The sequence below is a fragment of the Plectropomus leopardus genome, chromosome 3 (genome assembly GCF_008729295.1).
Source record: "Plectropomus leopardus isolate mb chromosome 3, YSFRI_Pleo_2.0, whole genome shotgun sequence".
Taxonomy (NCBI): Eukaryota; Metazoa; Chordata; class Actinopteri; order Perciformes; family Serranidae; genus Plectropomus; species Plectropomus leopardus.
In genome coordinates this window covers 14,514,703-14,536,711 of record NC_056465.1, presented here as the reverse complement: position 1 = coordinate 14,536,711, position 22,009 = coordinate 14,514,703, and the positions used below count along the sequence as shown (strand labels likewise).

Sequence of the window (22,009 nt, the reverse complement as noted above, 5' to 3'; positions counted from 1 at the left end):
TCCCATGCTCCCTCACTTCACTGTAGCATTTTTAGCATGCTGAGAGGGAGGGTTGTGGCAGAATTTGAGGGTGTAGTTTCTCTTTAATAGACATTATAGCTTAACTTACTTAAGTTATCCTACTTCAGGATAAATTATGTCATTAAATGTTAATTGGGATTTAGTACCTGCTTTTACGCAATTATAAAGGACTTGGTCTAGGGGAAAAGACAAAAAAAGAGCTGATGGGACATGCAGGTGTGGGTGGTTACAGAGTGGGAGGCTGTAGACTTCTTGTCTGTAACTTTTCCTCATGTCAGTCTGACTAAGTAGCGATGACATATGTGCATATGGTGTGTATAATTAAAGACTGAGCACGAGTGTTGTTAGCCCGGCCAAATCAACACATACATCTACACAAACTTACACAAACATGACAGGTAAGCCTTTCAAAAAAAAAAAAAAAAAACCAGCCAGCCGGCAGTGCTATGAAAAAAAAAAAGTCCCAGTCCCTCCCAACCATCTGACGTTGTCTTCTCTCACTCTCTGTAACTAACTGACCAGCCAGACCAGATCAAAGAGCTGCTGCCGTGGAGCCACAGCTATGCATCATAGCACATTACCATGTTCTGGGCAGTACTGTGGGAGAGGGAAGACTCTGGGTACTGCGGAGGTGGGATTATAAAAGAGGAAGCAGGGTTTCATAGCGTCCATTGGGTCTCCGAGATGTGGAAAGATAAACTAACACACGCTGTGAAATTTAGCCTCAAGTAGAATGGAAGCGGTTGGAGTTGTTTTCAAGTGTCTGTTTCCCTGATGTTTCATGTCCACATTTGAAAATGCATCCTTTCCTGCCCTCCATTCACACTACGCTGGCAATATTCTCATGAAAAAACTGTTCTTTACCGAGTAACGCTGAAAACAGAGGTCTTGCACTGCAGTGTAAAGAAGAAAACTAAGCTTTTCCATACTGAACAGTCTGTGTCATCTGGATTACAGCAGTGGAAGGTAAATATTGTATTAATAGAAAAACCTGACTGAACAACTACATTGAAGACCTGGCATTTAATGGTTAAATGAAGTATTCAGGCAAGTCCATTTTTCCAAATGAGTGCCAGAATAGTAAGATAGGATCACATTTGCTGCATTACAGTATATAATCTTTGATGTAAACAAATTGTCTCACATAAGCTTAATACCAGTGGCATGGCATTAAAACAGATTTACAAAAAAAATCCCCTCAGCTGAGTAAAATCAACATATTTAGCTAACTCCATATCAGAGTGTCAACATTTTTAAGGATTAAATTTTTGTCCTCCTCTGTCTCTCTCCCATTTGTTAACTTGTTCTCAGAAAAGGCATCCATTTCCAACACTGCTATCATTCCCGATTACAGGATCTGGTACTCTCACAAGTGAAGCTGTTACACTCATGAGACCAAACAAGAGAGTACTGCTGCCAGTTTAACTTAATAAAAATCACATTAAAGTAATTGTGATGATAATTACATTGCCAAGGGATTTCACACAATAGTTGACGAGTCAACTGTCGAGACCACTGGTCGACACTTTGCATCATAGTCAACTAATCAATGATCACTGTTACTAGGTGAAAAATACAATATGTCTCCTGTGATTAACTAGTGGACTGTGGTAGTTTGCTCCACAGCTCCTCCAGTCAGCAAATTGCTCCTGATGGCTGCTCCATCAGTGTGTGAGTGCATGTGATTGGTTACTGAGTAGCAAGTGGCACCTTATAAAGTAGTCTCAGCCAACCGTCTATGAATGTGTACGTGAATGGGTGAATGTGACTTGTAGTTAAAAAGCACTTTAAGTGGTCAAAAAAGACTAGAAAAGCTCTTTACAAGGGCAGGTCCATTTTATCATTTACCAGTCTTGGGAGTGGCCAGTAAGTGCGAAAATGCAGTAGTCACGAATGCCCTCATGTTGCCCTCTTTAGTATCTCAAACTCAAAAGAAACCTGTAAATGTAAGAAGTCATTTTCCCTGCCCAGCCCAATCTAGTGGGAAACAGCTCGTTTACAATGAACTCATCATTACAGTGCTATCAAACAGAGACTATTAATCTACAGACTGAAATCTGTCTTACCTGAATTTCCCAACTGTTTGTAAAATCTATACTCCAAATGGAGCTGTGGCGCCCTGGACTTTATAGGTTCCTGAAAGAGAGGAGAGAAAAAACAAACAAACAAGAGGTAAATATTACATAGCTCACAAATCTGTTAACACACAGTGTCAATATTCTCCATCTTCAATGACATGTTGGTTGATTGGCTCAGTTAACCCTGCGGGGGAACATAGTCTCAATGGGGAAAACAGAGCATTGTGTAATTGAAAAAAAGAGTGCGTGAGTGACAACCTTGTGTGCACATCAACATGATTACCTCGGCCTGCAATTAACTTAAACACAATGCTGTCCAATTTCAATGCCTAATATAACTTAAATTAAGTCTCAGGTCAGACTTGTGGGATGTGAGAGGATAAAGAGCATTTCCAGCTGGTGAACAGCAGGCTTTTGTGATGACATGGCCGATAATCAACCCACTGGAACATATTGTTCATTATATCGCTAGCTCCAGCTTTACAACCTAAAATGTAATCTGATTAACCCCACTCTTATGATGACAAGGGCATTATAGACAAACGTGAAGAGGATAGAACAAACACACACACAACTTAATTCCTTTCCTTAATCTTCAATAGCTGTGCTAAAGCCCTTGTCCACAAAAGCAGTGCGCAGTCCCCTTTCCACACACTGCCAACCAATACTGGTTTTACAGGGGTCCAAAGATGTACAATATCCTGTTTGTCACAAAACAAGCTCTGATATGCCAAACAATATCACACAGCCATACATAAGATTTGACTCTATTTTAAGTCAGTAAAATGTAAATGTTGGTGATATTCTCGAGTAAACCTGAGGGATAATTAGTTATGAAAGATACAGAATAAAGACCGAAGCTTGCTCTCTATGTTCTACCCTTTCTAGTCCACATTCACATTCATGAAAATGCTTAAACAATCATTAAGACAAGCAACCTCTCAAGAGATGCTTAAAGGGAGATTTAATCTTTAAAAAACAGTTGTTTCTCATGTGCATCTAATTCCAAAGCTCTTCTATTTTAAATTATATAAACTAAAAGCTGAAAGCTGTTAAGCTCCCACATTCACTCCATTAGGCCTTTATTAAATCAGGAGCATTTTCTCTTCTTGTGCCCTGCTGGCACGTAGGAGTGCACGCACCAAGTACGAGCCATGATCAAACCAGTAGGGACTTTCCATCTTTTTGTGATGGCCATTCTCAGTACTACAGTGTGTGCTCTCCGATTCCACTTCAAGGTCAAATCAAAAGATAGTTTTATTGTATATTTACCAACTCACTTTGCTTCACTATGTTCCAAAATATCACCTACAAAGACTGCATATTTAATCTATTGTTCTTCTAGTGGGAAAAATTGAAGAGCTCTGATATTCTTTGATTTTGTCTAGACCCGCCTTCTGAAAAAACATTACTATCTGCCAAACTTAATACAAATTGTTGAATGAAATAAAGGACTCAAAAGTCTCTAATTATGTTTTCGACTGGCTGTGTGCAGACTTGTACAGCCAGCTGCGATGTCTATTATGACACTATGATCTGCTGTGGATTGTGGTCAGAGAGATTTGGGTGTTTTGGGGATGAAAGCAGAGAGACGGAGCTGGAGTCCTGTGGTCATCTTTATGTTGTGGAGACCTTCATTCCAACACACCTCTGTTTTAAGTCAGTTGGTCTGTGTCAGTGTCACCAAACGCCCAACTGGCTAATAATAATGAGTAGTTTTGTGTGTGAACATACAGAGGCTAGCCTCACATGTTATGATTTTTTTTAAAATTTCTAATATTTGTTAAATTATTGCAAAAATTAAACTACTACTAAACTACTTACTGTTTCATCCAAATTCTATCCTTGTGGCCAACAGTAGGTAAACTGTTACACACTTGCTGCATCTTGAGTGTCTCTGTGGTCATCCCATCTCATTTTTTCTGTTATTCTTTGTTTATTTGCTGTGATGTATTAATCTACTCTCCCTATACATACATTTTACTGTGAATACAGTGGTAGACATTTACTAAGAAGCCACAGTAATAACAGAATCAGAGAGGCTCAATTATATTACCAAAAGCTGATTCAATGAAGTTTATCTAAAATATAAAATATAAATATATTCTGTGTTTTTTTCACTTACTTTGACACACTTTGATAAAAAGGGAAACAATGACTGATAAAAGGCATCATAAACTAATACAGTGTAAAGTTAGATCTTTTGAACAACAACAAACATCTGGCAAACACTGCAGGAACTACGCAGTTTACCAGTTTGGTTCTGGTTTGCAAGCACAAAGAGAAAAAGCAGCCAAAGACAGATGACGAGGTTGGCTAAGGAGGTGCATAAACATATAATAAGCTGACCAAAAACCTCAAACATGTAATAAAGATGATTGATGTGACTACATACATGTTTTTCAACAAATGAAGGGGGAACAGACGCCTTCTTCTGTTCCCATATGATGCCAACATGGAAGATATTGAGAACATTTAAATCATCCCATAGAAAAATAATGGATAATCTCACAGAGACTTCATATTTCGGCATTCTGCTCCAAAACGATGCCAACAAGAAAAAAGTGCCAGAGAAGTATGCAGCCACTGTGCATACCGGGGGCTAGAAATTGAGAGTGGAAGACAGGAGGCATGAATACAGAGGAGTGAAGGCCTGTGGGAGGAAGACACGTGACGAGTCTGGGAGGCGGAGCGCGGAACTGCTGTAGCGTCATCCACCTCCCACATGAACACGGACAACAAGCCCGTCTCGCACAAGTCAGGCCATGCCAGCGAGGAGAGGGAAAGAAAATATAAAATATATAAATAATGACTCAAAACAGATGGCACCAAACCACAGGACCCTTTAAAACAGCTTACAATAGGAAACAGAGGCTTATGGCAGCTTTACGTACTTAAGAGTCATCTCTGTTCCCAGCAGATGGGCTAAGCTATGGCTGTGTAAATGACCTGAGCCAAGCTGCAAACGTCTGATGTAACGTCTTTGCATATGACGAGGATTTTTCACAGCCTTTTGCCAATATCAAATAATCTTTGATCCGCTCCCTGTGCCGACATGCTCCCCTGACATGGCAGGACTGCACCAACAGAGGAGCAAAAAGGGGATACATTGGGAGTGTTTCTCTCAAACACATTTCCAAAAATTGAAGTCGGCTACATCCTTCACCTCTGCTGTCTTCAACATGAATTAAATACAAGGCAAAAAAGAAAAACTGAAAATTTCCCCTTTTCATCTTGTATGTAATTCTTTTTTTAAAACATATTTATTGAGTTTTCTTACTTTTGATAACACTGGCAACAACAAGAAAAAAACATAAAAACAATAATCACAAACAAACAAAACAAAACTAACAGTACAGCTCAGTTTGAAAGAAATGAACAGAAGACCATAGGAGACAGTCCGCTTTACACACAGATGGTGGGTCACAAAAGTCCAGATTCAAGAGAGTCCTTGTACAAAACTGGAGGAAGAGTCAGGTCCAAGATAGTCCAAACAGGGTTGCCAGACTTTATAAAACTGGTCTACCTTGTCATGCACAATTTTAGAGGAAGCAACCCAAATATAACCTTACACCAACCTTTAATAGAAGGGGCCTTATTGTATGTAATTCTTAACATGAAGGTAAGTTTTGGTTAGCCTGTGTGGTGTTGTGCAGAGGGCAGCTTTTTGCCGAGTGCGCTGGCCTGTGTCCAGGGCAGCTGGCCCACAGGGCAGAAGGGCCCTTCCCTGTCTGACCTGCTGCTACAGTAACCTCTCCACCTCAGCTGTCACACACCAGAGCAAAGTGCATTTCAAGCTAATGTATCCGTATATAGCTTATTCAGTTTAGGGACTTAATGAAGCTTGATCAGGTCGTACCATGACACCAGCCACTAGGTTTAGATCAGACAATCAATACAGTAATATCTCCTGTTATACTCTCCTGTGACTACCACGGACATTGTAACATATTCTCTTTCAATCATGCCATCTTGGTGTCTCTTTACTTTAAGCTCTGGAGCTGTTCTGCCAGTTTATTTAGTATGTGAGAAATTTCGCTACATCTCAGCAGTCTATAAAATAATGTGGTACTTAAGTTTCGACAACAGTAACTCTTCAGCTTATGATTATTTCCTTTATCAGTTAATATATTTATTACTTTTTCCCATGAGAAAATTAGTTCTTTCAAGAACATGGGAAAAAAGCAATAAGCAACTTGGCAAGCAGTGTCCCACAAATTGCAAGGAATTAGTAGATTTTGAAAATTATTAAAAATAAGATCTTAGGAAACCTATATTTGAAATGTTCATAATAATATATTAAAAGTAATGTTATTATTATTTCTAAGCACTGTTTAAGTCATTTACTTGTTTGTTTTTCTTTACTTTTTCCTTTCAATTTAAGCAATTTTTATGTAACTTTCTTGTCATTTTTACTTATTTCTTGTTTATTTTTGGGTCATTTCTTCTCAAGTTGGTCATCGCCTTCTTCCAATACTGCTGGGTAGCCAACATGCTGGTTTTGCAACAACTTTAAAAACAAAGCAGAGTCAAAGTAAAAACTACGATGTGAAGTGATACTGAGATGACATGTTGTTTAGAAAAGCCTGGATGGTGGCATCTATCTTGTCCATAGGAATCACTATTGCTGTTTACTCCTCATCAATTCTGGCGCACTGCTTGTCAACAGTATGACAACAGTATTAGTCGGCTCGTAGCGCTGACTGGCTAATCTTTTTTTTTTTTTGTTTAAATTTATTTATTTTTTTTGCATTTTTGCCTTTATTAGACAGGACAGAGTATCGGTAAAAGGGGGGGGGGGGCATGCAGCAAAGGGCCGCAGGCTGGAAATCAAACTCGTGGCCGCTGTGGCATGGACATTGCCTTCATTTATGGGGCGCCTGCTTTATGCACTGAGCCACTCAACGCCCCGACTGGCCAATCTTTAGTGCCCTGCAGCATTTACGGAATCGATGGATAGTCAACCGAGAAATCACCGCTTCATGTCATGACGCCAGAGGAATCAGTAAACTCAGCTGAGTGGGCAGATTAAAAGGTCTGAATCCCAGCCAATTCAAATCAGCAATAATTCTAGAAAACAAACCTGCATGCCTCCAAAACTGCAACCTAATACTTTTATCCTACAGTCACATTTGTGCCTGTAAACAGAAGACCTAACATGCAACACTGCAGGACCACAACCAATCACACACCACCATCTCTACAGCCACCATCATTGCCTAACTTCTCAGTTCAATCATGACGAGGACTGCAGGGGTAGTGGAAGAGATGGCCATATTATAGTGGTAACTGACTTATTCTAGGTGCTGCCCACAGCTGAAAAGCTTACAGATTTGTCAATATTAGCGCTACCAGCAAATACTGCCTTAGTAGGATCAAATCCTGTAATTACAACAGCCTGGGGATGGGTGTGATAGGAAATGTTACATGCCATTTCCAGGATCCCCCTTGGAGTAAAACACTTGAAGCTTGTATGAATATATGATTATGTCATGGCGGATTAGGGTGGTGGTTTCTGTATTTTAACCTGTGGTAGCCTCTGTAGCCTTGTGTGGATGGAGCAAACCATCAGCACCACACAAAGTCCTCTTCCTGGGATTAACCATCTCTGCATATGATGTCATCCGGGCTAAATCTGATCTCTGCTCCAACACAGCTGAGAAAGATCAGAATTGACCTCGGTGACTGGATGGAGCAATGACCACCAAATAAAGAAGGGAAAACGAAAACTATAAATGATAGATGCAATGAGAAGAGCATTAAAGGGTAAAAAACAAGAGACATGCAACAACAGTAAACCACAGCCCACAGCATCACTTTGTGCTGCATATCTAGTATTTGGTCAGGGCTTAAAATATGCATCCAAAATGAAAACAAATCATGTGTTATTGCTGATCAGCGAAACAAAGCTTTTCCAGCCCTTTTGCTCCACCTAAAATTCCATGTCTAGTATATCATCACACATAGGTCAACCACCGTTTTGTTAAATAATAACAGATAACAGATAAATAATTTAAGCTATTTTTTAAGTAAAGAAAATGAATAAAAATAAATCAGTTAAAGCTTTATTAATGACAATATTTACTGGTTTTCCTTCATCTTCTACAGTAAACTGAATAACTTTGGGTTTTGGACTAATGTTTGGATAAAACTAGCAATTTAAACAGATCAACTTGTTCTGACATTTATAAAGCAAAAGATTAACCAACAGATCATGAAAAAAATTGACATAACACATTACAATAGCACAAATAATTTAGTAGCTGCAGCCCGACAGCCATCAGTCTAATAATCTGCTGCATTATAAAATTACCATATGTTGTTGATCAAAATGCCAATATTCTAAAATGAATGATTTCACACATGCAGTTGTGAGGTCTTATTAGACTCATGATGTTTCATGTTGTGGTGAAGTAGGATAACATACCGCCCTTTGACACGACAAAAGACATCCTGCATTTTAAAACAGCGTGGTGCGGTAAAACAGACAGCTGTGATGATGTCATGTCACATATAAATAAACATCTGATCTGTGTTGTTTATCATCTGTAAAGCCAGTGTGACATTCTACATGTGCATATGTATGCCTATGTGTGCCATGTTCAGGGGAACAGACCCAGCATTATGCATAAGGCTCAGAATAGACCCTGACCTTTTCCTGACACCCAGTAAACCATTTCACAATATGCAACTGGCAATGTGACTCCCCCTCATCTTAGACTGAGCCACTCAAATGTCAACATCTCTACTCAGCAGTCTTCACGGGGGTATTAATGATGCTAACTGCTAACTGCAAGGCTCAAACAAATGGAGAGGATTATTTGTGTGTATACGGTGTGTGTGTTTTTCTCTATTCACGCGGTCTTTATGATCAGAGGTGTCTATGGTTGAGAGGTGGTGTTAAGGAGCAAGTGGTGTCAGAAAGCAACAGCTGGCCGGTGTCCAGCACATCTCCTGTTTCAGCTCAGATTTAACACACCCAGATGGAGCCATCAGCTGCCCTCTAAAACCCCGGGCAATAATCAGACACTGCTTGAAATCAGCCAGAATTAGACATCAGTTATGCTTGAATTTAGAATTATTGTCACGATTTTAAACCACATGAACTTTAATTGTGCTGAAATTCTGGCACGGTGCAGCTAAATGAACAGAGAGATGGCATCGGGACGATGAATGGTGTATCATGTTATCTCACCATCAACACTTCAAAGGGCCTCCACAGCAGTTCAAATACAATGCCTGGTATCATTATCAGGTACTGTGTGGACTTTAGACTGCTGCCATGTATTTCTGATTCTTTTTAAAAAATACATTTCCTCAAATTAATTTTTTTGTGCACTGACTTTTAAAAGTCCCATTTGTTTCCATGACACCTTTATAAAATGTCTATAGACTGAATCACAATGTTTTTTTACAGTGACTTCCAGACAGAAAATCATTACGTCACGTTTATGAAGTCAAACAACGCCATCTCAGTTAGTTTTTATCTATATTTTCATTGTTTTACCTTGTCTTGTTTTTCCGTTATCTCAGAGCCACCAAACTCCGTTGACAAAAACAGTCATTTAACTTAGCAGAACAGTTGCTGGTCTACCAGGGTGCTGAGTGGTTAGTGTATTAGGTAAAGCAGGGCAAATATTCTAAATGTAGCCTACACTAACATTAATATGGATTTTTTTAAGTGACTAAAATATGTTTTGCTGCTACCCCGTCCACAGCAGTACACTGTTTAGCTTCTGTTCGAGTATTTTTAGTTCATCAAAGGTGATAACAGAGCAACAAAGAACATAAAATAAGCAAAGCAAATATGTCACATAGGTAGGACGACAGTGTTTTAACTCTATATATCTTTAAACTTAAAAGTTGTGGCTTAATACGACAACAGAAATCAAAAACGTTTCTGATTTTACATATCTTCACACTTGTAAATAACTGCCAGTTGTCTACCTAGAATTGTCTTATTGTTGTTATGAATGTGACATCACAGTGACTCCATCTGAAACAGCCATCTTAAATGAGCTAGTTAAATTAACAGGTTTCAAAAATGGCTGGCTCTTTAGCAATATATTCTGTAGTGAGGAAAGGGCAAATACAGCACACAATGTTGTCAGTTATCTACACGGTCATGGGAAGTTCCACTCACGTGAACCCAAGAGGCAAGTCTTCTTTGTCATTTAACAGAGGAGCGAGGCGTGGCGTAAGTACAATGTACTGTATTGTGCACTTCCTCATTTGTTTAACTTTGAGCCTGCACCCAATATAAATGCTTTCTTCTGGGTCCTGACATAACTAGGAGTAATAACACAGTACAAGCAGTTAATAATAGGACTGAGGGTTTTTTTTTTTGTTTGTTTTGTTTGTGGTCTCTACTCCCAACGTACAGTCTCTACAGCAAAATGTAGTTATTGGGTTAATAAACAAAGACTTGATGACTTGTGGAGCTTTAAAAAAATATATAGTTGGCTACATTCATTAATTACATTTTCAATTAAATCTTAATTAGTCTAAAATATGTTGTTCCCCTTAAATCAGGATAGTGTGTGTAATAGGGGCCACCATTCTTACTGTCCATCTGATGTGGATGTAACACCCACAGATCCCAGCAGAATTCCTGTATAATAAGGACTTTATAATGAGGGCTTTTTCAGAGCAGAAATGTCGGCATGATGTCGTAGTAGGGGAAAATAAAGGTGTAATTATAACCATTAACGCCTGCTTTGTACCTTTTCAGTGCGCGGGCAAACCATATCAGAAAGCAAGCATGCAAAATAGCAGAGCCCTGGAACAGGTAAATGCAAAGTATAGTGACCCTTATTAACATGATTAATTATACCTGTAGTTTTCCCTCATATGACATGTCAAAATTTCTGCTATTAAAAAGCTGTTGTTTGATTTTAAATCTTTTATGATAAATTACAGAATCAACACAACAAAAACAATGTGTCACTTTAGCATTCCTCATGGTCTGCAGCATATATATTTCCATGTCTTACATGGTAAGAAGCTCTTCAATTCAAACCTCAACACTTGCCATTCTGTCTTGCAAAGCAAACTCAAAAATAGACTTGAGGTCAATTTGGCTTCAGCTCTTTTCAAATTACCATCATCTGATTCTGGTTTTGTTATTTTGGCTCTAGTTTACCACTTCAATTATGATGCTTTAAAAGAAAGTTAGAACAGAACAGTGCTGTGTAAATTCATGACAGTCACACCATAATCACAATAAAGAAAATGTGAGAAACTGGTCAGCTGTTGCTATAGCCTTGAACATTACACGTAATTTAGAAAACACAAGAATACAGTGTTAATGTAACACCTTAAAGAAAATACTATATGGAAAATGTGATGTGCTTTGCATGAACCAGGATGTGCGCTTATAAAAAGGTGCAATTACACAGCACTCACTGCTCTGCAGGCACACACCCTACACCATATTCAAACCTATTTTTTTTGTGCAGTCACAGTTTGCACTTCTGTATTCCAACATAAAACAATGTTTTTGTTGCTACTCTGGAGTCAGCTGCAGTTAGATTTTCCTGTGCAGGTTTTATGACTGACACTAAAGCATCCCAAAAGCAACAATGTGTCTGTGTGAATGTACTGTGTTGCTGCTGGCTACTGATTCATTAGAGGATTAGCTCGTTGACTGAAGGTAGGCTTTTACATGCTGTTGACATCCAAGGATTTATTCATTTAGCCTGCCCAGCATGCTCTCCTGAGAGCCCGAGCAGGGTAGGGAAGAACTTAAATCGTCAAAATGTCACTTTAATTCCAGCCAAACATGCTGATAGAGCTTTTGTGCCTTCACAGTTCTTTGACAACTGCCTCATGGCGAGCTGGTGTAAGCTGCTGAGCTAGACTGCAACAAGAGTTGCTTATCATGCTTCAGTGGGAGGCAGACAGGGGAGTTCAGTACAACACCTCACATTTCCTTCAGAGTATCACGACTGACCAGAACTGTGAGTGGCTTCGCTCATATACACCACCGTACTCTTGTGCCTCTGCATCAGTGACTCAGCCAAAGAAAACAAAAACTCTGCCAGAGGCTTTCCACCCTTCCCCATGCATAGAGGGCAACTTTATACGGTAAAACTACATACCATACAGTGAAAAGGGGCTCTTTGGAGGCAATAAACATTATTTATAAAATAATTAAAGCACTGTTACTCTTTTTTGGTCACTTGTGAGCAGAACTCCACAATAAGCTGAACATCACAAACATGTCTGAAACATAAACTGTATATAACCATGGACAACACATCTCCACCTCCTCCCACTGTACAAAAACAAAGCCAAAATACCCTGCATATGGCTACTGCCATCATGTGCTGGTGACGTCATTTGGAGCCAGAGTCTGCGCAGTAGTGATCGCTGCAGTATCAAGTTCCTTTCCACACTCATGTGCAAGTACTGTCGCTAAGCTTAAGCACACTGATTGGCGTACACAGCTGTCAATCATGTTGTCAAATCCCCCTTTTTACAGAATCAAATAATATATTAAAGCCAAATTTATCAGGGATATAATCTTGAACATACACCAGGGTGATAAGAACAAGCTAAAATGACATTTGACGTGCAGTTTGACCGATATCCCATTCACTAACACAGAGGGAGCAGGGTTTACAATCTATAATGCAGACAGCCACCAATATGTTTTGGCTTTACTTCTGGGGAGCTGTTATGTCGTCCATCTTAATACAGTCTCACTCTGACATAATTTCTTCGAAAGCCTTTTATGGCTAACATGTTAGCAAACATATTTGTCAACCTTCACATCTAGCTGATATGTGCAACATTAGCATTCATTTAGAGTTATATATCTTGCATCCTTATAGCTGTGTTTTGGTCTTCACCAAGTCAGTGGGTTTGTCAAGACTAGTGTTTTTGAAAACAACTGCCTGCAGCAGCTGGAACAAATGAGAGCAGAAAGGCTGAATCAAACAGTAAATCTGCAGTCTGGAAAACCAAAACAATCAGCTTAAGGGTGCTAAAGCCAACAATAGAGTGATAATTGTCTGTGGGTTTGTCAATATGAGCAACACCTCTCATGTTACATGTTGTCATTTGACATGATTTGTATATAAAAATATGAATCTGTGCAGCTTTAAAGATTTAACAGAGATTGCAGGGTATTGTTTTTATCATCCACCAGTTGTAATTCAAACTTGACAAGAAATTAGCTGGCTAATTAGGTTGTCTCCAACTAACATGATGCACTAAGATAGATACTTTGCCTAGATAACAAAACCTCTGTCTTTTTTTAACTGCAAAAGAGTATCTAATATCTTACTGAACCCCAACATTAGAAAGTGGTGTTCTTTATAGGTAAACACCTTTGCTCAGATGTAAATACTACCGACACCAACAGTGCTCATTAACCAGTCAGACTACAGACAAATGTTTAATTATGTGATTATGCCAACTTGTGGAATTAACCCTGATTAGCTTCAGCTGATAAAGTCCACTGGTGACACTTGTCATTTCAGCCAGGGCAATTCAGTTCACCAGCTAAAAATAAATAGGCTGAGACTACCATTGTATTTTTTGGATGCAAAGGGCAATTTCATTTTCAAGTCTGAAATTCATCTGTGCTTGGAACAAGCCTTGCTGACATACACAGAGTAAAACACTGCTGTGTATGTACATGGCTGGTACACAATGCACAGTAGGTCTCTGTGTTTACTTGGTTTGTCTCCCTATATGGTCACTCCAATATGAGCGCCCTCGCCCTGAGCTATGGGACTGTGCCATACAATAAGTCCCAACACTATAACATTCACTTATTACAGAGCTCCCATGTTGGGCAGATATTGCAGCCACTTGTCATTGTCAGAAGGGTTTGTCATCACAAAGAGGCCTCCAATTGGTTTATTACTTATTAATACTGATAACACCAGCTTTGCAAACGGAACGTCTCACAGGCACCTCCTAACTGTCAATGAATGACCAGCAAGATGAAAAAGGGGCTTTTAAGATATTCAAGCTGTAAAATGTGTGACAGCCGTCTGCAGAGTGGACGGGTAGAAATGTCAATGAAAACTGAGCACAAATTGCTGAGCACAAAGAATGGATTAGATGCATATAGCCAGCACCCAAAGCTAACACAATGATGGGGTTAAGAGGGGCTTATGACCTTGATTAGAAAGTACTCGGAAGATAGTTGTAGAAGAATGAGAGAAAAGGCATTACATCAAGTTAGCAAGATGATTCAAATAAAAATAGTGGAACACCATGATGTGAGAAGGTTTCAGGAAAAAGGGGGATTAGATGGTCAATTTTTCTGTGGACAGTTATGTCACCATGCCAGGGCAGTGTACTTATACCCTTTAACTGAGCCTGATGGGTGCTAGTTTCAACAGTGAGCCTCGACAGAAAGCAGACATTAAATGCTGCTGTTTCTTTAAGGCACTGGGATCTCCCCTTGGGAGTAAAGCCTGCAGTGTACTTACAGCAGTGGCTATATGGTCCTGCCTCCATCACACAGGCGTTTGTCAGTGTGAGAAAGCATCCAGCTGAAGCAAAGACTGACCCACTGTGTGTCGACAAGGCCTGCTAACAAAGACGACCTTTCAGCACTCAGCAGTTTCCCCCTTCTCTCTTGCTTTTTGCAGCAACATTCACAGCAGTTCTAGATCCACTGACAGAGGATCTTGTGCACTGGCCTGCCGTACATCTCTATCTCTGCTATCACGTGGTGGAGCAGGGTGACACTGGCATTCACCTTTGTCCCAGGTGCAGGCAGGCACCACCCACACGCTTGATTCTGCAAGTTGGTACACTCAGCACATAAAGGCACCAGCTCAACACTGAGTAATCACTATATGCTGTCCTGCAGAGTCTGGCATCTACAATTCATTGCGTTGCAACAAAGGAAGATGGATTAAACTAGTTTTAATCAGACGGATAACAAATCACGCTTTGCTAAACAAAGTTTCCTTATTGGCTTCCTGGTAGATCAACACTTTATTTAGCCAGTCACAAAGTAACAGATTGCCTATTTCCTTAGATATTCACTGAGACAAACACTTGATCTGTTAAGAAATCCACGATTTTAATGACATGGAGAATATTGGAAGGAGTGGTCTATATTAAAGGCAGTATTAGAGCTGAAATGATTAGTAATTAAAGTGAAAGTCAGTCAACAGAAAATGAATAGGCAATTATTCTGATAATCTATTAATCTCTAAGGCATGTGTTAAGCAAAAAGCGCAATCATTCTTTCATTCAAATTTCTAAAATGAAAGCATTTGCTGCTTTTCTCTCTTTTTTGTACAGCTATAAATTGAATATCTTTGGTTTTGAACAGCGACTTGATATGAAAACATCACCATCATGAATTCTAAAAAATTGTAATGGTCATTTTTGACTACTTTGAGGCATTCACACAATATTTAGCTAATAGAATGCCCCAGAAATGAGTACTATAAAACCCACGAATGAGTTAGCATTTTAGCGCACTCAGTTCCCTCGTCTTTAAGTCAACAGGTTTTTCTGAATAGATTTTTGTTAAGAAGCCTGAAATAAGGTCTGTGTTAAAAAAGCCACTTGAAAGCTTTGAAACTTTCTGTGTCTTTAAAAAGTTGGTTGCTAACAAGTGGCTAAATGAGACTAAAGAACGGTATCACGCCTTGTCACTTCGCATGCAGCTTTACAGCCTTGTGGATCTTAGTGTGGTTCATCTCCAGCCTTACATTAGTTTTTATTTCTGGCAATTGCATTTGGCGTTGAAAGTCATAAGAGTGGTTTTCATTTGTGAAGATTATCTTACCGGAAAAAAAAAATCAGGTATTCTAAATGTTTGTTTACCACAGGGCAACGATACAAAATCCAATTAAAAATTCCTATAGGCTTTTTGACAAGGGAACCAGGACGATGCTAACTTCTGCGTCAGCCTACATAAAAACGTCATCTCTGAGGCACTCCATTAAATGACATAATACTCAAAAGATAAATCCATCAATCAAAATATAGTTGCATTACCAACATACTACTTATTTTGAAAGAAAATAACATTTTTACAGTGTAATATTTTCTTCATTCTTATCTATTTAAAATTACATTCTATTAAACTGTTAAACATACTTTATAAATAAACAACAAATAGCACTTTCCTAGTCCTACACTTTGCCCACAATTTTATTTGAATTTATCTCTGAGTGAACAGTTACCACTTACTGATATACAGTGGAGGAGACAGTACTCATGTCAAGCATGTGTTGGCAGGTGCTCAGAGATAACAGGGCTGTTATTTGTGTTAGTCCATAAGGAAGAGCTCAGTAACAGCCTCTGACAAAACACAAGCCCTTACTGGACGGGCAGTGACATTCACTGGGTTACCCCAGGGAGCTGTGAGATCAGGGACAGACAGACACATGTGGACAGACAACTGTGCTTGAGTCTGGGTTAACCCAAGATTCAATGAGGGAGGGGCCTTTTCCGTGTCAAGCATTAAAACACCAGTGAACAGGCTGAAAACTACGTCGACAATAACAGTCCAATTTGTTTAATTCATGTTGGAAATATAAGCCGAAAAGAGATAGCTATTGTGAACATCAAAAGAAGCAATTAGAGTCATCATTGTAACGCTGAAAATACAATTAACACCAGAAAAACATGTATCACCATCTAAAATAAGTCCTAAAATATCCAAGTCCTCACAATCAGGCCCCACTTTTTTTCGGGCCTTGCTGTGCATGTTGACACCATTAGCACACCTCCTCCTCTCACCATTAAACATTCAGATAAACGCTGGTCCAGTGGGCCACAAGATCCATGGAGCACTGTTATGGCTCTAATGCCAGATCCAGATATAGCTGGACACCATGGGGATAAAAATACCCAAACAGATGGGAGGGTTCACAGGCAAGGGGGGAGAGGCAGCCAGCGCAACTAGAGATTTCAGAGGAGAGGAGAACTGCAATTACAGCTGTTTGCTAACCTCTGCCTTCTATGTGGTTAGCAAAGCCTTCAGTGGATGCCCGTTCAGAGATAATGACCTCGCTGGGAGATACGATGTGGTGGAGATGACGCCAAGCCCACCCATCAGCCCCAGTATGACTGCTTAACTGGAGTTTGAGTACGGCCTTGTTTACATTAAGGCATTGTTAGGGAGGCAAAATATATCTGCCGGTGATCGAAGCGCTGCAAGTGGCAACACATTTATAGCAAAGAAAAGATGTGAAGACGAAAGCTGATGTGCAGAGGAAATGGTTGAGCAGCAACTAGCTGGCCTAGAATCTAACAATCAGAAAACAAACAGGCCTTGACATTTCATGTGGTTTCTCACAGCCTGTCTGTACTAAACCAGTGGCTCTGAAAAAAAGGTTCATGCTGACACAAAACAAAAAGACATAGTAAATTATTGATTGCTCATAGGGCCTGGTGTGAGCTTATTAGAGGGAGAGCTTCCAAAGGGATTGACATTAACTCCAATGACTGAGGAAAATGTGGGTGATATAGGAAGTTTGACATTTTAGCTTTTACAGGGCTCCTACAACATGTATTTGGCCCAAATATTTACTGTAACATAAAATATGACTTTAAGGTGACGTAACTGTGAGATACATTAAATTTTTTGTTTTTTTTATTTAGCAATAATTGTAAGATTTTACAAAGTACAAAATCCCACATCCCATGTTTCTGCATTTTTAAGACTTTTGAAATATTGATTTAAGACAGTTTAATACCAATTAAGGCCTTAATTTTAGGTCAATGAGAGCAATGCCTGTGAGACCTTTTAAGGATCAACAGGAACCCTGTTTTATAAATACTGTTTACATTATGAAAACATCTAATGCCTACATTTCACCCTAGAGGAGCAAGTTAGCCTTGCTGTACTTGTTTAAGAAAACCTTTAGAAACTAAAAAAAGTTAGAGTTGAAAAATATGGAGTTTAATTGCAGTTTGCCCTCAATTTATAAGAGAAAAAAGATGCCTGCCATGTGAGAAAAAGGCCAGTCAAGATAAGGTTTAAGACAGTGGTTCCCAACTGGTGGGTCGTGGTCCAAAAATGGGTTGGGGGTCCATTCTGAATGGACCTCAAGTGACTCATGACAAGTTTTTACAAAAAAACAAAAACATAAAAAACAATAACTTTATTTTGAGGTACAGACCTACAGAATGTTAATGGCCTAATTTTTCACACCACCCTCTTCTTTTCCTTTACAGCAACTATTTTATGTCCTGTACTTGTTATTATTTGGCCTATTGACATACTGTGCCTTTTCAGCATTTTTTGTCACTGGTCTTGAAGCAATAATAAGCAGTTTTTTGGTTGCAGTGCTGTTTATTTACTACGTTTTAAGTAATTGCACTTCATAGTTGCAAAATGTTTTATGTCATTGTGCTCTAAGCTCACATGTTGTTTACATTTTGCACAATAAAATGGAATATGTGTTAATTTATCTTATGTGCGGACCTTAAACCACTAGTATAAGAGATAATATCTAGTCAAGTTTTCTTCACCTCTTTGATAAACACCAGCAGAGAATAGTTGACTCATTAACACCACATGGGGCCAAACTGTGGGAGGAGGGGGTGTGGGGCCGTTCCTATTTACTTCCTCAGCCCGACTCTCTTAGGTGAAAGAGTCAACTGCACTCAGAGAGTCTGCTGACCATTTAAACAAACGTTTCACATAATTTTAACTGCCAACATAAAGCACAATAAACCACAGGTAAGAGGGCTGTGAGGTCGTACTTCTATATTCCTTCACCAACCCTGAGGATGCACTTACCAATTTGATGGCGACATATTCGTTAGTATAGAGATTTTTTCCCAATCGCAGCTCTCCAAAGTTCCCACAGCCGATTTTTTTACCCACACGGAAGTTTGGGCCAACCATAAGAACTCCAGAATTGGTCCCTGAACTCCGGCCCCCATGTCCAGTCCTGCTGCCTGCTGTCTTAGACATCTTTTTCCCTTCCTCTGTCTCTCCCTTGCCCCCTCTCTTATCAAAATCCATAAGCTTGTGATACCCTGGCCTCTCCACGGTTATTCTCCAGCCATGCAAACCATAGAAACTCCAATAACAACGACAGAGGACACTTTAAGGAGGGGGAGGGAGACAAAATCTTGCAGGACAGAGGAAAGGTGTTGCTGTTAAAATGTGCGATGGTTCAGAAGACACTTAAAATGAGCTGAAGTGCCCCGTGTGTCTATCAGACAGTTCTTCTGCTGAGTGCTTCCCTTTTTCTTCTCTTCCTTGTTTATCAGAGGGGCTCTTTTCTTGTGTGTTTCTGTGGCTCCAGTCTTAGAGTAGCATGTCCCTGCCTGAAGAATAGGCAGGTTGTGCTAGGATGTGCCCACAGTCGCACATACAATGCTAGTCATAAAAAAAGCACTCGGAAACCCAGCTACTGCATCCACAAGGCCACTTGGGAACATCTCCTAGAGTGCCTCATTTCTTCTGGTCAGCCTTCAGTGACACAGTGGACACTCTCCATGTTGCAGGGCCACAGCAGACGAGGGAGAGGAAACAGCGACAAGGAGAAGGAACTGATGGATTTGATGGCAGCTGGATATCTGAGAAAGTGAAAAAACAGACAGAAATCAGTTTGTTTTCTGTATAGCCTGTCACATATAAACTCAGACGTTACTTATTCTTACAATATCTTTTTTAATGTTTGATGTAAGATTTCAAATTTTAGGAAAACACATATTCTCTGTATTAATTAACTGCAGATGAGATACCCTCTGCAGTAGCCATCCCAATCTACACATACAATTAAATGTACCGTCAAACACTAAGTAAGCATAATCTGCGAAGCAATCACTGTACGCCAAAATATCGGAAAACTTAATTCATCATTATCTGTTCTCTCAACACTTCATGGCCATGAAAAAATGAACATTTTCAAAATAAAACTTTAACCTTTTACTTGAAGATCAAATTATGTCTACTGTGGCTGTTCCTTACTACAGCTGAAATGAGATCTTGCTCCAGACCGGCGAAAGCAAATTCAATAAAGCAATCGATATGGGCGGAAATATTCCACAGTGGACCTAAGGCATGAGGAAAAAAGATCTCTTTTACAATTAAACCTATTTTATGAAAGACAAAGGCATAGTGCTTCACTGGTGTTTTGTAGATCCCAAAATGACATTCCTATAAATGAAAATAATGTATCTAATGTTGTTGAAACGCTGTTGAGTTAAGTTTAAGGCTCAATCCTCAACAGCTTTTGCAGATATGTACACCCTCAGGTAAATTCAAATTAAGAACATTGACAAGAGATCTGCACACTTCTGGTAATGCATACAAATACACATAAAAGAGGTTAGGATTAAATACAAAGTAAAAGCAAAAGAGCAACAGATATGAGACTAAGCCATACACTATAATAGAAGCAATGCCAGACACAAACAACGTCAATCAAAACCATAATTTCAGTTTTCTTTGGCAGTGTAACTTGACCATCTTTATGCAGCGTTTTGTGAACGATCACATGCAGACGCCTCTGTCCAGAGCGGCTCTCCTCCTAACTCCCTTCAGTCCATGATCTAAGATGTTAGTGGTGCTGAAGAGAGCTGCAGGTAATGCAGGCACTAGCAATGGGCAGCTACTCTTTCCTATGGAAAGGCACTTACACAGATCAATGACTGCTGTAATGCCTCATCTCATCATAACATTTGCATCGTTGGGAAGCATATTATTGGAAGGATTTGGATACAGTGTGGTCTACAGCTAGCTGAGCTGTATCTGCCAGACTAAGAATGAATATAGGCATCACAGGACTTAAAAAAAAAAAAAGGATGCCGATGAATGTGCATTATTCATGTAAATTATTTGTTGAAATCATTCAGACATACGATACTTTGTGACTTTAATCTGTACTGCAGAAATTTTATTCCACAAGGAGTTGGCGAAATGGCATTTTCTGCGAAAAAGCTATATTAAAAGTACACCACCTACTGAAGTCTGGAACGTTTCAAGGTGCATGTGTGAATTAATAAACAATGACACAACCCATACATATTCACTGAAATCTTGAGTATCTCTGTATTCTTTCTAGAGCTACGGCAATATACTGGTTTTAAGGTATACTGTGATATTAAAGTTGACAATTATCATACTGTGAACATTCGCTTATCTACAAAATTGAAAAAAAAATGCACCTGGACATAAAATCTCACCTTTATTTTAGTTATTATCAAAGGAGATAGTTTTTACATATACTTTCATTACAAAAATGGTCTCAAGTCTTAATTATATTGATAAGACATTGGTTCAGCCAAAATTAACCCTTCTGTTTTCATTCCTTTATGGCTCATTCTGACTGATAATAATAATAATAATAATAATAATTCTGTACTACTGTGACACTGTAAAACCACAATATTTTCTAATTATCATACAGTGAAAATCTTAAACCATTACAACTGTAACTCTATCACTACTTCAGTCTGTACACCTGAGATACAGAACACATTTTTAAAAAAGGAATGCAGTCAATCATTACAATGCCATGCCTTGCTTGTAGTATGACGCAAGGCAATACCTACTGTAAGAAAAAGACGAGACTAGACTGGACTAGACTATCGGGTCACCAGATCTGAAAGGGTAATAAACATGAAATAACAAAGTGCACCACGACAAGCACTACATTTGTCAAGGTGACCCAAAAAAAACCCCACAGTTATCCGTGCTTTAAAGACATTGTAATAATGTCTGAACACACGAAAGGATAGATATCCCTTAAAAATATACAGCTGTAACAACTCTCTGTTTCAGATAACTTTTTGGCCATCTTGGCCCAAACGTCTAGACTGTCTCATTTCAGGAAGTTGTGTTTTGATTTTCGTGTCAGCTGCTAGATACAGCTACCAAGCTGTTTAAAACATACTGACTGAGTGGCATACTCTATATTTTAAAGAGGCACTTAAAAACACAGGGAGAAAATAAACTGTGA

General features: G+C 39.2%; 1 protein-coding gene across 3 annotated transcripts in view; it reads right to left on the bottom strand.

The window, feature by feature from the left end:
- Positions 1–22,009, bottom strand: part of csnk1g2b (casein kinase 1, gamma 2b) — a 43,161-nt gene that overhangs the window by 19,819 nt on the left and 1,333 nt on the right. For all 3 annotated transcript variants that reach the window (XM_042515025.1, XM_042515039.1, XM_042515032.1), the window contains exons 2-3: positions 18,835–19,622; positions 2,088–2,157 (exon numbers count right to left, since the gene is read on the bottom strand). In XM_042515025.1, the coding sequence (XP_042370959.1) occupies positions 2,088–2,157; positions 18,835–19,062 (298 nt within the window). In that variant the 5' untranslated portion in view covers positions 19,063–19,622. The remainder of the gene's footprint in view (positions 1–2,087; positions 2,158–18,834; positions 19,623–22,009) is intronic.